This window comes from Metopolophium dirhodum, chromosome 1 (assembly GCF_019925205.1).
Source record: "Metopolophium dirhodum isolate CAU chromosome 1, ASM1992520v1, whole genome shotgun sequence".
Lineage (NCBI taxonomy): Eukaryota > Metazoa > Arthropoda > Insecta > Hemiptera > Aphididae > Metopolophium > Metopolophium dirhodum.
Window position 1 is genome coordinate 53,292,376 of NC_083560.1, and position 14,358 is coordinate 53,306,733.

General features: G+C 31.3%; 1 protein-coding gene across 1 annotated transcript; it reads right to left on the bottom strand.

Moving 5' to 3' along the window:
* Positions 1 to 1,178: 1,178 nt before the first annotated feature.
* On the bottom strand, positions 1,179 to 14,107 carry LOC132934533 (17-beta-hydroxysteroid dehydrogenase 13-like). The gene is made up of 7 exons (XM_061000847.1): positions 13,892 to 14,107; positions 9,290 to 9,441; positions 8,194 to 8,535; positions 3,980 to 4,109; positions 3,664 to 3,784; positions 2,711 to 2,830; positions 1,179 to 1,642 (listed from the first exon to the last, which is right to left on the bottom strand). Exons 1-7 carry the CDS (start codon positions 13,932 to 13,934, stop codon positions 1,576 to 1,578), a joined length of 975 nt encoding a protein of 324 aa, XP_060856830.1. The 5' UTR covers positions 13,935 to 14,107; the 3' UTR covers positions 1,179 to 1,575.
* Between the last annotated feature and the right edge of the window lie 251 nt (positions 14,108 to 14,358).

Genomic DNA, 14,358 nt, shown 5'->3' on the forward strand with positions numbered 1-14,358 from the left:
ATTAATATATTTTTGTATACTAACAACAGTTTTATCTTCTAATTTCTGTAAAAATAATTTTGAGATTATCAAAATGGTCTGCACAAAAATTAGCTGCATTAATCCATGTCCCCCATCTGGTTAATACTGGTTCTGGTGGCAAAGGCACACTGGGTATTATTTCTTTGTATACATCTACTCTCTGAGGTGCTTTAAGAAATACTTTTTTTAAATTTGCATACGCTGCAGCACCACCCGTGCGCACGCCTATGGCAATACCTATTGTGCCCAAATGTGTTTTCATTATATGCGCCCAAACGTGTTAACAATTTTCAGGTAAATTATTTATACTGCGCCCAAACGGGTTCTCCCCGATGACTGCATATTAATTAATTGCCGCCGTGCCGGGTGGTGGTTATTATCACCAGTCGACCCGGCGGCCGAATATTTCCGTCGGCTGGGAATTTCCGACTATTTATATAATTTAACTAAATAAGATTTATAAAATATATAACGATACGCGAATACACGATGTGATTATTTATAGAATGATGACAACATGGCATGCCGGGACGCGAGTGTACCTACTACGTATGTTTGTTAATACCTATCATATCTATTCGTGCTCCGATCGGCGATCTCATACAGTGAGGCATTTCCAAAATTTATTGTAAATTAAAATTATTTATTTATTAAAAACCTATTAAATATGCATGTCATATGCATTTATGAACAAATATGCAAAAACCCTCGAAATATGCAATATAAAATTTGGTGTTTAAATTCGGTGTGATATGAACCGTGGACATTTTAAACCCCCATAGACACGCTTAGTACAAATATACAAATGCATATAAATCCGGGCTCTAGTTATTACCAACCTATTTTTGAGCTGCAAAACATTCAGCCTTTGAATTAAAAATATTTTCTAACCACTGAGGCACTGACACACTGTCACACTGAACGTCCGAACAGTGTTCATACTGAAGTGTTATTAAGTATTATAATATGTAGTTACATTTATCAGTACAATTATATTACCTATAGGTATGGCTATATATAATATATTATATTACCAATGCTAATTTTTTATAGCAAAATAAGTAGCTATTATAATAATACTAACTATAATAAATTCTGTAGGTACTTTATTCATGATCAAAGGTGTTTGGTATTAAGAAAAAAAAAACGACAATTAATATTATTTTATATTTTATTATTTTATAATATTTTATAAATTAATTTTAGTATTTAACAATACATTGTTGATTATAAATTATAATATAAATAAAGTGAGTAAATAAATAGCTGCTATAAATTTAATATTACTAAATATTTACTCATTGAAATAAATAAACCGAGAACTGAATTTAATTTTGAAATTTTTAATTGAAACTACAGTAGGACCTACCTACTAGCAATTACAAATATTTGTAGTTTCCTTTAGTTATATATAAATATAATGCATTCAAGTAGGTACCAACATTTGATAAACAAATTGTATGAGGTCTAAAATTAAAATTAATGTAGGTACATAATATAATAAATATTTTAACTTTTAAGCAATTTAATTCAATAGTTTATAATTAAAGAAAATTAAGCTGAATTGATTTTTGAACTAAAAGCGTCTCGCCAATAATCTGCCGATTTCTGAGGCACAATCCTGAAAAAAAAAAAATAAGTAATTTTGAATATTTAGTAATTTCATAGAAATCATATTTAGGTACCTACCTAGTATGTGGTACAATCTAAAACTCGCAATATGTTAAGTTGTTTAACTACTGACAGACTATACAGGTTAAAATAAACATTTTATCAAATGTAATTCATGACGATAGGTGTATTAAACAAATTAAAAATTGACTGCCCAATTTTAATAAGTTTTCATTAGTTTTCAACAAATAATATAATTTATAGATTATGACAACGTATAATAACTAATAAGTAGCCAATATTTATTAACCTAAATAGTAGTATAGTTTCTATTTACATTTATACTTTTGGAATGAATTACCCATTGACGACTGACGAAGAACTTAACATTTTACGATGTTTTATTTTACTCAATATTTTGGGACTTTTTAACTTTTATAGTTTTATGAAGCCTTTCTAATAATCGTAAATGTAACAAAAATAGAAGGCTATTTACCTGGGTATGACAAAGTGTGTCTTAGGTTGAGTAGGTAATTTGTAGTTTTTGAGTAAATGTAAAAAAGTTAAAAATTGCACGGTTAGGTATACGAATTTATTACCTAGCTAGGTTAGGTACCTATTTACTTTGCTGTGTACTACGTTCATCAGGTAACTAAAATGTAATTTTTAATTTTGGTACCAATACCTACTGGCATATAATAGTATTATTATCCAGAACCCAGGACCCTAATCTGTAGTTGCGTACTTCCTCACTTAACTATTTCGCAAGTTGACTGCCCTGAGTACCATGTTACCAACTAACCTGTTTTGGCACTCATTTTTAAAAATTTAAATTACGTCCCTGAGCACCATTATTGGTACTCAATAAATTGGAAAAATTAGATAAAATTCTAAAAATAAAACCCGTGACTTGCGTGGACGTCCGTCCTAAATGGTTGTGACGTACGTGGCAAAACCAGTGAGCTACCCATTTGGTATACTTATGGTGTCTAAGGACAACCCTATTAAAATACTGTGGCAGTCAACTTGTTAACACATTATGTTTTATATTATTAATTTCTAAATGTAGTTTACTTACCATAGTATTTGCATGATCAGTCTCAATATTTCTGGAACGGTTACAACGACGTCTTCTCTTTTAATTCCTTGGATTGCTGCACGGGCAACTTGAGGAATCGAAACGATTGGCAACGCCGATCTTTACGAACAATACAATAAGTTAGCTTCGATTAGAATATTGTTATACCCATGAAGACTAGAATATTAAATATATTATTAATATTCTAGTCTTTGTGATTCTACCTTACGAAATGTCTAGTAAAATGTAGGTTATTATGAAAACAACATTTTTAAAAACTAAGATAAATTTAGAAGATCAGTATATGATAATTTTAGGTGTTTTCTTTGGCGATAATCAGAATTTTGCCGAGATATCTGGTGTAAACGGTTAATAAATAATAATGTTCTCAGAACAAAAAAATATAGGTACTATATTATTATCATCAGTCATCACTATTCACTACGTACTTATTACCATTATTTAATAACTATCATTTTATTTGTTGTAATATTATCAGCTGTGCTTATTGGGATTTGTCACCATTTCACGTGTTTTTTTAAGGTATCGGGTTAATACGGGTTCAAACATCAAAGCCCCAAAAAAGAGCCATTAGACATAAAGGTATAGGACGAATATTAAGTAATACTTACACTTAGTGTCGTAACAAGAATTTTTTTTGGTGGGGCACTTAATTTATTTTCTAGTTTTGAAAAGTTAGAATACTTAACACATGTTACTTTATAAATTATATGTATACCATAGTTCAGAAAAAAATACTTATATAGTTCTATAAATGTGGTCTTATATATATATATAGTACATACAAAACGATATAGTACATAGAACGATATAGTACATATAGTACGATTGAGTAATATTTTCAATTCACATGAACAATAAAACTGCAATTTTAGCAATCGTATATAGTTTCAGGCATATAAATATATAATAATATATCATATTTTACTCACTTGACATCCCAGTGTTTGACGTTTATCGGGGCAGAGTCCAAAAAGAACGGATGGACGGTTGTGGTTTTTATGTTGTTCGACGGGTTGGCCCTGAGTTCTTCCCTGAGACTAGCCATCAGACCTGCAGAGACGATAAAAAAACGTAAATTATATGCACAATAAAATATAACAATACAGAGTAGGAGGTATCCTTAGCTTTCTTAGAAAAAACTATTAATCGATTCGATCATAAATCCAAAAGCTCATTTGTAATAATTATCGTATCATATAAATGTATAGGTGATTGGTAAGCAGGTTTGTATGATTGACGTCTTACCCGTGACACCGTATTTGGTAGCTGCGTAAGGTACGATGTTGGCCGCACACGTGAAAGCGGCCACCGAGGACGTGGCCACGATGTGGCCTTCGTTGCGCTTCTTCATGGCCGGCAAAAAGGCGCGTACCATCTGTAAAAAAAAAGGCAAAATACATATGTTATTGCCTAGGCGAATGGATGGCGTGATGATTTAAACACGAGGTGCATAACTAACGGAGGAAAGGGGTACCTATAATACAGTTCGAACGATTGAAAGGCAATTATGGGCGTGGGGTGTATGTAGGTACCTATAGGCACATCGCACATACATATGTTATCAGATTCCGATTGTGTCTCCGACATAGCAAATTTATTGTTTCTAATCATCTATAACCGAACACGTTTAAAAGAAGAAAAAATATTTTTCATAATTTCATTGAAATATTTCAAGAACAAATACACTCTGTGGGAATAACGATACCGCTTTGTAGAATCAACCAAATTATATATTTTTTTTTTTACTTGCTAGAGGGAATTGTTCTACAGCCTGCATCGGTCTCTGTTTTTCGATATTTTATTCTCAAACTTTATAAACTGTCTAAAAAAATACAAGATAAAAAGCATTTTTTTACAAATTGTTTAATACAATTATTTGAAATAAAATACAAAATCAGAGATTGATGCGGGCTGTAGGAAGTCTTCTTCTTTCAGATAAAAAAATAGTCATAAAAATCCGACAATTCTACAAAGCTTGAGAGTTATTCCCGTAAAGTCATTTTTTTTCTAAATAAAGCACCCTATTGACCCCCCCCCTCTAAATAGGTATCGGTTAGTAGATTAGTGGAAAAGTCTTGCAATTGAGGTGGCAACTAAAATTTAAAATTTAATTTTCAAATTTTATAGAACTGTGGAAAATTAGAAAAACTGGAACCGGAACCCTTAAGTGGCCTACTCAATGATGAGCTACACTTGAGTCTCTGGTACTCGACATCTACTTTACAGCAGAGTTACTTCCTCGGTTTTTAAATTCTGAATGGAGTGATGAATGATCTTATTGGTTTTACAATGATGTGTGTATGTGTTTTATTTTGTATCTGATGTCACCTTTTATAGCAGTAACAATGCTCAAATCTTCGAAATGTAGGCTAGTTTCAAGTAGTAAATTGAATCGAACTAGGTATAACGACAATTATTATTCTTGAAATGTTCACTAAATATTTATGCCGACATTTTCTATACCTACTTGATATTTGATAGCTTCATTTTCAAAAAAATGTTAATGTTTATGAGCAGCTTGACATCATACATTTTCAACTCTTTAATTTTTTTTTAAATTTTAATATTTATATTTTAATTTATTTTGTTAGCATACATCACTCGCTCTTCCAAGTCCCAACAAAAGTCCTATATACTTACTAATAATTTTTAATTTATGAAGCATTTGCAACGCAGTATACCGTTACTTTATTATTAGGTTAGGTTAGGCGGCCGGTATAACGTGGTGCCGAGATTAATATTCACTCGCACCAACAGTAAAATCATCTGCAGCTCAGCTTGGGGGGGAGTAGGTACCTAGTCAGTAGTCGGCCACATAGGTACGAATATTTTTACTCGTACACGCAGCAGGACGTAGTAGAATCGTTTTGCGCCCACAGATATTTTAACGACGTTTGTAAACGCGCGTTTTAATATAATAGGATATAATAAGTACCTATATATATATATGTAACATTTCGTTCCGAAAGTCGTGTCCGAAAGTTATCGCACCGGAGACGCGTGGTTTTATTTTACGACCCCGTATTCAAAATTACGGGAAACCGTATACTTTTATGAGCAATGTCGAGACTTATTTTCCGAGTGTGTTTCGAATGCGACCATTGGGATTTAAATACACCCGGATGATACCTGTATATTATATATAATATATAGTGGTTTTGTTTCTACGGCAATGAGCTCGTAAGCGTTTCCGTTTCGCGAGCTTTTATCATATTCCTGTGGGTACGTTTTTACTGCAGTTGCGGGAGTTTTACATATTATTATTATGTTTTGGACGTCACGTGTTACATTCGAAATGTAAATTTAATGGAACGCCCCATGTATATTTATCGCGTTCCACGTAATGTTCCGAGATAATATGATGTCATTTTTTTTTAAGTATATATACGTCGATTTTCTTTTCTATACGGGTTTCTATTCGTTCCCGTTACATCCTGTATATATTATAATATGTATATATAAGCAAAGGTTGCAAGGGTACATACACCTATATGTATAAATATAGATTATACTTCCTGTGTGGTGCAGGTATGTGTGTGCCTATACTCCTCCTCAGACGTGCTGTTAAACTTTATACGAGCCCGTTAGGATTAAACACTTCCCGGCTACATAATACATATTATATTATTACTACCTCTCTATAGCGGACACCACAGGGAATTAAAAAATGTCCACTATGAGGCGGTGTGTCCGTAGACAGAGGTTTCACTCGTACACCGTACATCATTATTAATGGTATTATTATTATATGTATATTATACGCGTTGTGTACAGTGCAGTAGGCGCATTTGAATTGTACGTAAAATATATTTAATTGAATTTGTGAACCAATGACCGTGACTATTTTAATGGCTTGCTGCGTTTAGAGGCCAGAAATACGAGTTTGTTAATATTATAGCTGCATATAGGCAGTGTACTAGTGTGCGGTACACCCATGAGCGATGAAACTATAGATACCTGTTATCTGCTATAAAATTGCACGTGTTCAAGTAATAAAATCGAAAAAGAAATCTCATCGAATGTGGGCATTATAAACATTGCAAATGATTATAATATAATCACACCAGATTTTTTTATACAGGTACACGCGCGTGGTTTTCAATTAAAAATAATATTGCTAGTCATCTCATCAAAACTAAGTGCGAGTATCACATTACAATCGCCACCTACAATGATTACAAACGCACTTTATGTCTTTATAATATAGTGTATGTGCTATTATCGTTTTACAATAACCAACGATGGGTCATAATAATATTATTATGATACAATATATATTATATAGTGTGCGTTTAAACTTTAAACGTTTATAAGTTTATAGTGTCCGTGGACGGCTCAACATATTATTATCATCGTAGAGTTCGTGTTGATTTTGTGAAATACGATTTTATTAAAGTTACATATACAATAATAGAATCACGGTGTTGAAAACATACGTTTACCTATCTGCAGACGAAAATTATTGTAACTATACAGCTATACGAGTATTATAATCCGTACCAATATTCGATGTGTTACCTACAGGTGCACGTAACACGTTGTTGATGAGCTCATACGATTTTATTATTTTAAATATCGATGGCTAGGAGGTATACAAGTATATTTAGTTAAATATCCGATTGCGTTTCAAAGAAAAATGTAGGTATATATAGGTTAGTAGGTACTTGAACATCGTTTGGTTTTAAAAGCACCAGCAAAAAATGATCAGGGTCATCACGATTGTGGGCAATATAGAATAATGAGCCTTTGAACCTGGCTCATCGCACACTATATCACGTAGGTACCCTAATATAAGTAATGACCCATGAAACTATTATAGTTGTACGAGCCTATAACTGCATGGACTGACGTATTACACACACACACACACACACACACACACACACACATTGTTATATATATTCACTGTGCCATTTGTGAAACGGCTCGCGTTAAAACGATTTAATTTAACAGTTCCGTGCGACTCGGCAATAATAATAGTTAAATAATAATAAAATTGTCTTTGGGCACTAATGACAAATATAATTACCGAAGTACCTATCTACCTATCTACGTACTTCCCGTATCTATGCTAACTACGTTTTCGACCACGAGTCCACAACAATATTGCATTTAATGTAATTGCTGCGTTTTCAACGTAATTAATTGTGAATTCTCATTTTTCATTTAATTTTGCACACTCTACCCATACAATATTTTGTCATTTGTTTCATTATGTGAATACGTTGTGTCGTTGTACTTCATCATATTTGAACGAATGATTTAGTTTTTTAAATAATGCGTTTATTGATAATATCTTTATACAATCTATATACTTACTAAATGCACAGTGAATAAATTTGAGGGAAGATGAAATTTATGTTGGGGGGGGGGGGAGGGATTATAAATTTGTTTCTTTTTTATGTGGTGGGTATCACTATAGCATTAAATCATAATATTTATATTGTTGCGACACTCACCCAAAAGTGTGAAACCAGGTTGACGTCGATCATGCGCTTGATCTGTTCATCAGTGGTGTCCATCAACGGTGCGCTGGCCACAATGCCAGCGTTGTTGATCAGCACGTCCACCTTGCCCCATTTCTCTTCCACCGCCTTGGCCAATTCGTTCACCTGGCTCGGTTCGGCCACGTTGGTCGTATAAAAGTCAGCCTCCCCGTCCGCGCCCGTCCGGCCGCCGTTGATCACGTCCGCCGTCTCCTTGACGCCTTCCGCGTTTATGTCCACGCACACCACTTTTGCGCCCTCCTTGGCCAGCAGGTAGCTCATCTCCCGACCAAGTCCCCTGCCGGCGCCCGTCACCTGGTGGACCACGTTTTAATACATTTGTCAACAGATCCAATCACGAGATTTTCAAAATCACTCTTAAAAGTATTTATACAGTCAATTGTAATGGCTATGCCTGTTCTGCAAAACCGAGCAAGTTACTTTTGCGTTTTTCCCGCCAAAATGTGTACGGTTATGCATGCTAATGACCACTGTCTGATATAACTAATATTCATCGAAAAATATTTCACTCCCGTTTTATACTACCTACCTATTATACCTATATGTATTATAATAGAAATTATGAATTTATAATAATAAAAAAAAATAATACATTATTACTTATTAATAATTATATAAAACTATCATCAACCTCCTAAATGTTACGAACAGTATAGAGAAGTATTTTTAATAGTAAAATAAATTATAAAACATTAAACATAATAAACTTGTCCACGCAGCATACATTGGGATTTTAAAAAAAATTCAACTTTCAATTAGTGTTATTATTTTCATCATTCATATTCTATTTAAATGTTTAAAAGTATACTTAAACAAAACAAATATTATTGTATGTACAGTTATAGAGTTACGAGTTACTAGTTAACATTCGATTATATTTTATATTATAATTACAATTTAAAGTTGATAATAATTGGGATACAATTTTAAGGGTGTATACTGTATAATGCATGTCTAGTAGGTAATATCTACCTACTATAAGCAGTATTAGTCATAAACTACCTAGCCAATATTTAATATTATTATGTTTTGAATTTCATATACTTACTAGTACAACTTTATCTTTTAAAGATTTTTCTACTGGATATATGGTGAGAAATGCTAGGTTGATAAATGCATATATTGAATGAAGGATTCCCACTACAACTTTCGTGATTATTGGTAAATAGTCTAATACAATGTTTGAAGGTGTCGGTTCTCCTGAAAAACAAAAACATTTAAAATCTTTTGTCATTATTTGGTGTTATTACAAGACTAAAGGTTATATTTGTTGGTTTTGGCCTTGTTTATCCTTTAAGTTTTAAATGTTTAATGGTTTGATTATTTTAATAAAAAAATAATGACTAGGTACAGCTTATTGTGATTTTGTACTTGTTTGATTGTACGAGTATCTACTACTAATTATGTTTTATAAAATATTATGTTAAAAAATGTTTTTAACCAAGTGCATTTTGACAGACCAATCTAACTTTATTCTGTTTAAATGCTTTAATTATTGAATACAATATATTATATTTAATAACATATTTTTTTTTAGAGTTAGGTATTTAATAAATTGTTTTAGTTAAATTTAATAATTAGTGACGAAATTGTGTAGAATTAACCAATAATGTATAATGTATCTATTATATACTTACTAATGTAATACACAGATTAAGAAGTAGGTATAACGACTAGTGAGTAATAACACAAGTATTGAAGTATAGGTAATGTCATTAAACATATTACGTGGTATATTATTGTAACACGTATACCTAGTGTAAATTTAAAAATGTAATTTGAGAAATATCAGTGAAGACATAGCTGGTATCGAGTGATCTATATGGTTATCGGTATTCAAACGTGATTGGATATACATCAGTTGCAAAGTGAGGGTTGTGGTATGGAGGTAATGTGCGTACACAGAATCAAGCCGTCATATTGTATATAGGTACCTACGTATGTGTGTGTGTGTTTAGACTTAACGTGTATCAGAAATGACACATATAACATAGGGTTGAGCCGGGGGAAAAGTTTTAGGACTTTTATACATGAAGGAAATCTGAATAGAGGGTTTGTTGCAATACGGCTGGGGATAAAAAGACGTCCGTCTCCCCGTTAGAATTCACAGAACGTCATCGGGTATATGCGGGCATCCGTGCCAAACAACAATATATGAATATATATTTCTCGATAACCCCACGGGAATCGTTCTTTATTCGTTTCAACGATATATGTGAAAATAAAAATTAGAATAGTGTATTTCGAACATTTACTGGTTACTACCATATTATATATAGTTGCAGACCAGGCCCAGACCCGGTTACTGTTTGAAAATTAAAAGTTAAAGTCTCTCGGGATAGGCCTCGAGGGGGACGTACTGATGGTCTTAAACGTGTGTATATACTTCCTCCTTATACGATTGGCGATCTATCTAACGGCATTGGACCCAATCCTCCGGGGTCCGACCTTTCGCAAAAAAAAAAACACCACATAATACGTACCTAACATTTTAAAAATAAATGAAAACTAAATTTACTTTTTCTCCCATCGAATTGCTTATATTTAATGACTTTTATAATGTTTATATATTTATAACTTACCTATGTATGTTTTCAATAATCAATATAGTATAGCATCACGCACTGCTATTGTATACATTTAGGAACATACCTGTCTATTTTATCATTGGGCTAACTTTAAACGGTAATTAAAAAAAGTCAATTTAAAACGATTACTATTGGCAATAAAAAACGAAGTAGTTACATTCGTAAAACAAATAGTAAATAGTGTGTCTTTAAAGCCCGTGAACCACAGTATCGTTTACCTATGATAAATTAATGACAGTTCAAATAAACATAATATTACTTTTTATGCACATATTATACGTACACTAAATGATTAATAAAATATATAAAATAATAAATAAATGAAAATGTATTGTAAAAGTTTAAAAGTACTAGTACACATGAAGTAGGTATACTTAAATTAATTACATTTTAAGGATTATACAGGAAATATTTTTATTAATAATAATAATAATAATAAAATTATTAAATAATACTTTCAAATTTATTTTTTAACTGTCTATTTTTAAATTTTACACCGTTTATATTATTTGTAGGTACCTACTTGTATGTATGCTAAAGTATATTAATTATATGTATCTCTTAATGCGTTCAAATTGTATTGCAATTCCACTATTTTCTACATCACGTTATCGATAACGTCTATTTTCGTTTCAAATATTTTGTAATGCATTTTTCAGCCATTTTCTCTTTTTAAATATGAATATTATAAATTGAACTAAGTGTATAAAATAAATTAGCATGACGAAATACATCATCTATTAGTAAAAGTGTAGGTAAACCAATAACCATGTTATACGGTAATATTATTTTTGTACATTATTTTCATTTGGTATTCATTTTAATTAAAATAAAAATTATTACCTACATACCTACTGAAGCATTTATTGTTACGTGTTTATTATTTATGCCGAATAAAAAAAAATATTCATAAAACATACTCATTTTCACATTAAATGTTTGGAAAACTTACAGAAAGATTAACTTATATAATAAAAATATAATTGTATTTACTGCAGTTGGTACAACATAATATGCCTACAACATCCATGTTCATTAAAACTTTTTATCGTTCGATAAGTAATGGCTTGTTAAACGACTTTTATTACTAAGGTCTTAGATTCGAAGTGATGCAAAACTTTCTGGTACCTACAGTGGTATTATATACGTACATACCTATAGGGATATAGCAACTTTTTAGATGTAGGAAATGTCAACTAGGTAGTTGGAAACTTAAATATATCATTTTTTACTTTTTCAGAACTTTTTTTAAGTTTAAAAACTATACCACAAATAAAAAAAAAAAATGTGAACTTTATAGCACAATATTTTTAATAAAATCAATTTCAGTCTTTTTTTTGGTAATTTAGAAAATAATAGTTCGGGTAGGTACTTATTGATATTTACACAACTTCAAGCCATTTTAAAAATTAATAATTTATACATTTAAAGAAAAGATATAACGAATCGTATAATACAGACATATACCGTTATATTTACGTGTAATATAATAATCATATTTTAATATTTATACAGGATATTGGTATACTGCAATTATTAAAATTATGTCATTATCTATATTATGCAACTATATATTAGTACTATTATTTTACAATATTTTTAGAAGTAAGTGGTGTATGGTGATGTGTATAATAATATTGTTATTTGTATTATAATTTGATTGTCTACACGTATTAAAAAGTAGTAGTTATTATCTTTGTTCTAATAGGAAAAATATTTCTAGTTTACATTCCCAGGGTAAGCAAGACAACCAAAGTTAAAAACTGGTTCAACATTCAACGTTCAACAACGTTCAACAGTAGGATGCACGTAGTGCATAATAACCTACGTAGTTGTCAACATGGTTTGTTTTATAATTTGTAAATGCTTTTAATTTAGTAAAGTATTTGTACATTGAACTAAATTATTATGACTTAGGTACGGTGCCGGGACACAACTACACGTTTTTCACATTTCATAAAGATAGAGGTATATCTGTTTGAGTTAATTAAGCAAATTGTTACCGAATTTACTTGAAGTAGTGCACAATTATAAGCTTAAACATTTATTATATAATTAATTTAATTAAAATATTAAAATTCGTAAGAAGTTTTATATTTTAAAAATAATTTAATACGTAGTTTATTCATACGTTAACGTTATAATATTATCTACTTATTGGCTATTTACCTAATTATCACTAACAAAATATATTTTATTGATTTAATACACATGAATTCATTATATAATGTTAAATTTCACCAACATTTGATAGATTTATCTACAACATATTGATTAGGTAGTGATCGCATCTTGTAAATATTTAAATCTGTGTTACCTATTTAACGTTAATACGTAGGTACGTAAATATTGTATGTGAGTATGTCACTATTACATAGTATTATAATCTCACTATGTATTAATTGTTCTGTCATTTATGTTTAGTGATATAAAATATAGGATTTCTCGAAACGAAGGTTAAATAACGAGCGGTAAAGTAAATCAAGTCATATTGAATTTCTGTATGAAAATAAAATGTATATTATTGTCCATGAAAAAAAATTGTTGTAAGCTAATAATATTAATATGTGGCATTGACGATGTCACTTTTTTTTTACTTACCTACCTACGTTAAGACGAACAGGCATCAGTAAAAGTTATTGAAAAAAGGATAGGTTTATAGGTAGGATAAGGACTTGAAATCCTATAATAAACGTACCTAATTACTGTGTTTTAATGTATGAGATATCGCGAATAACATGATATCTTCTTTCCTTAGAATACAATATTTATCGTCGGTTTGAAAATAATACAATGATTCTGTAAGGACCGAATTCAACGGTGTGATAAAATTGTATTTAAATATTAGGTCTATCTATAGTTATCCATATTATGTTGGTAAGTACCTCGGATTAATGTTATATATTAAAATAATATCTCCAATAATTCTTATTGTCACACTAGTATACCGTTTAAACAACATGACTATGATATGAGTCTATAACATAATAATATATTGTTCAATGTACAGTGCCATAATAATATTATTAATGAAATATTATAATATTATATTGTGCGCTTACCGTTTGACGAGGATCTGTTATCGGGCCGTTGTCCTGCTTCCATTTCGATTGTTTGTTTTATCCAACAGGTTGCGATGTGTTTTATCGTTACGACAATCGGTTTTCGTGCAGCCGCGTGACAATGTTGACGACGGTGTTTTGATGACTGCGATGCGACAGCTACGGTTAAAGTGAAAATGACATGATGGGCCGTTCAAGAACGTCGAGTTATGTGTGCCGCAGTAGTTGAATTAACCTCTGTACTCGCGGAAGATCACCTTGGTGCATTCAGGTCTTATAACGACAGATGCTATCGGCGTGTTTTCGCTAGATTTATGGCTACATATTTTAATATCATACTCCCCCGTCAAACCGGGTCATCGGGTGTTCAGTGCGTGGGTATATAGTTGTAAAACTTAAAACGAGTAGACGTGATAAATATATCTACAACAGTATAGTTTACAACAGTGAGCTGTTAAAAATGTATG

Bases quoted from the DNA above. Each gene is read 5' to 3' on its own strand.
- LOC132934533 (XM_061000847.1), bottom strand. From the start codon at position 13,934: ATGGAAGCAGGACAACGGCCCGATAACAGATCCTCGTCAAACG. The intron at 3,785-3,979 runs GTAAGACGTCAA...TCGTCTCTGCAG, and splicing joins TACCAAATACGGTGTCACGG to GTCTGATGGCTAGTCTCAGG. The intron at 2,831-3,663 runs GTGAGTAAAATA...TTGTTCGTAAAG, and splicing joins GTCAAACACTGGGATGTCAA to ATCGGCGTTGCCAATCGTTT.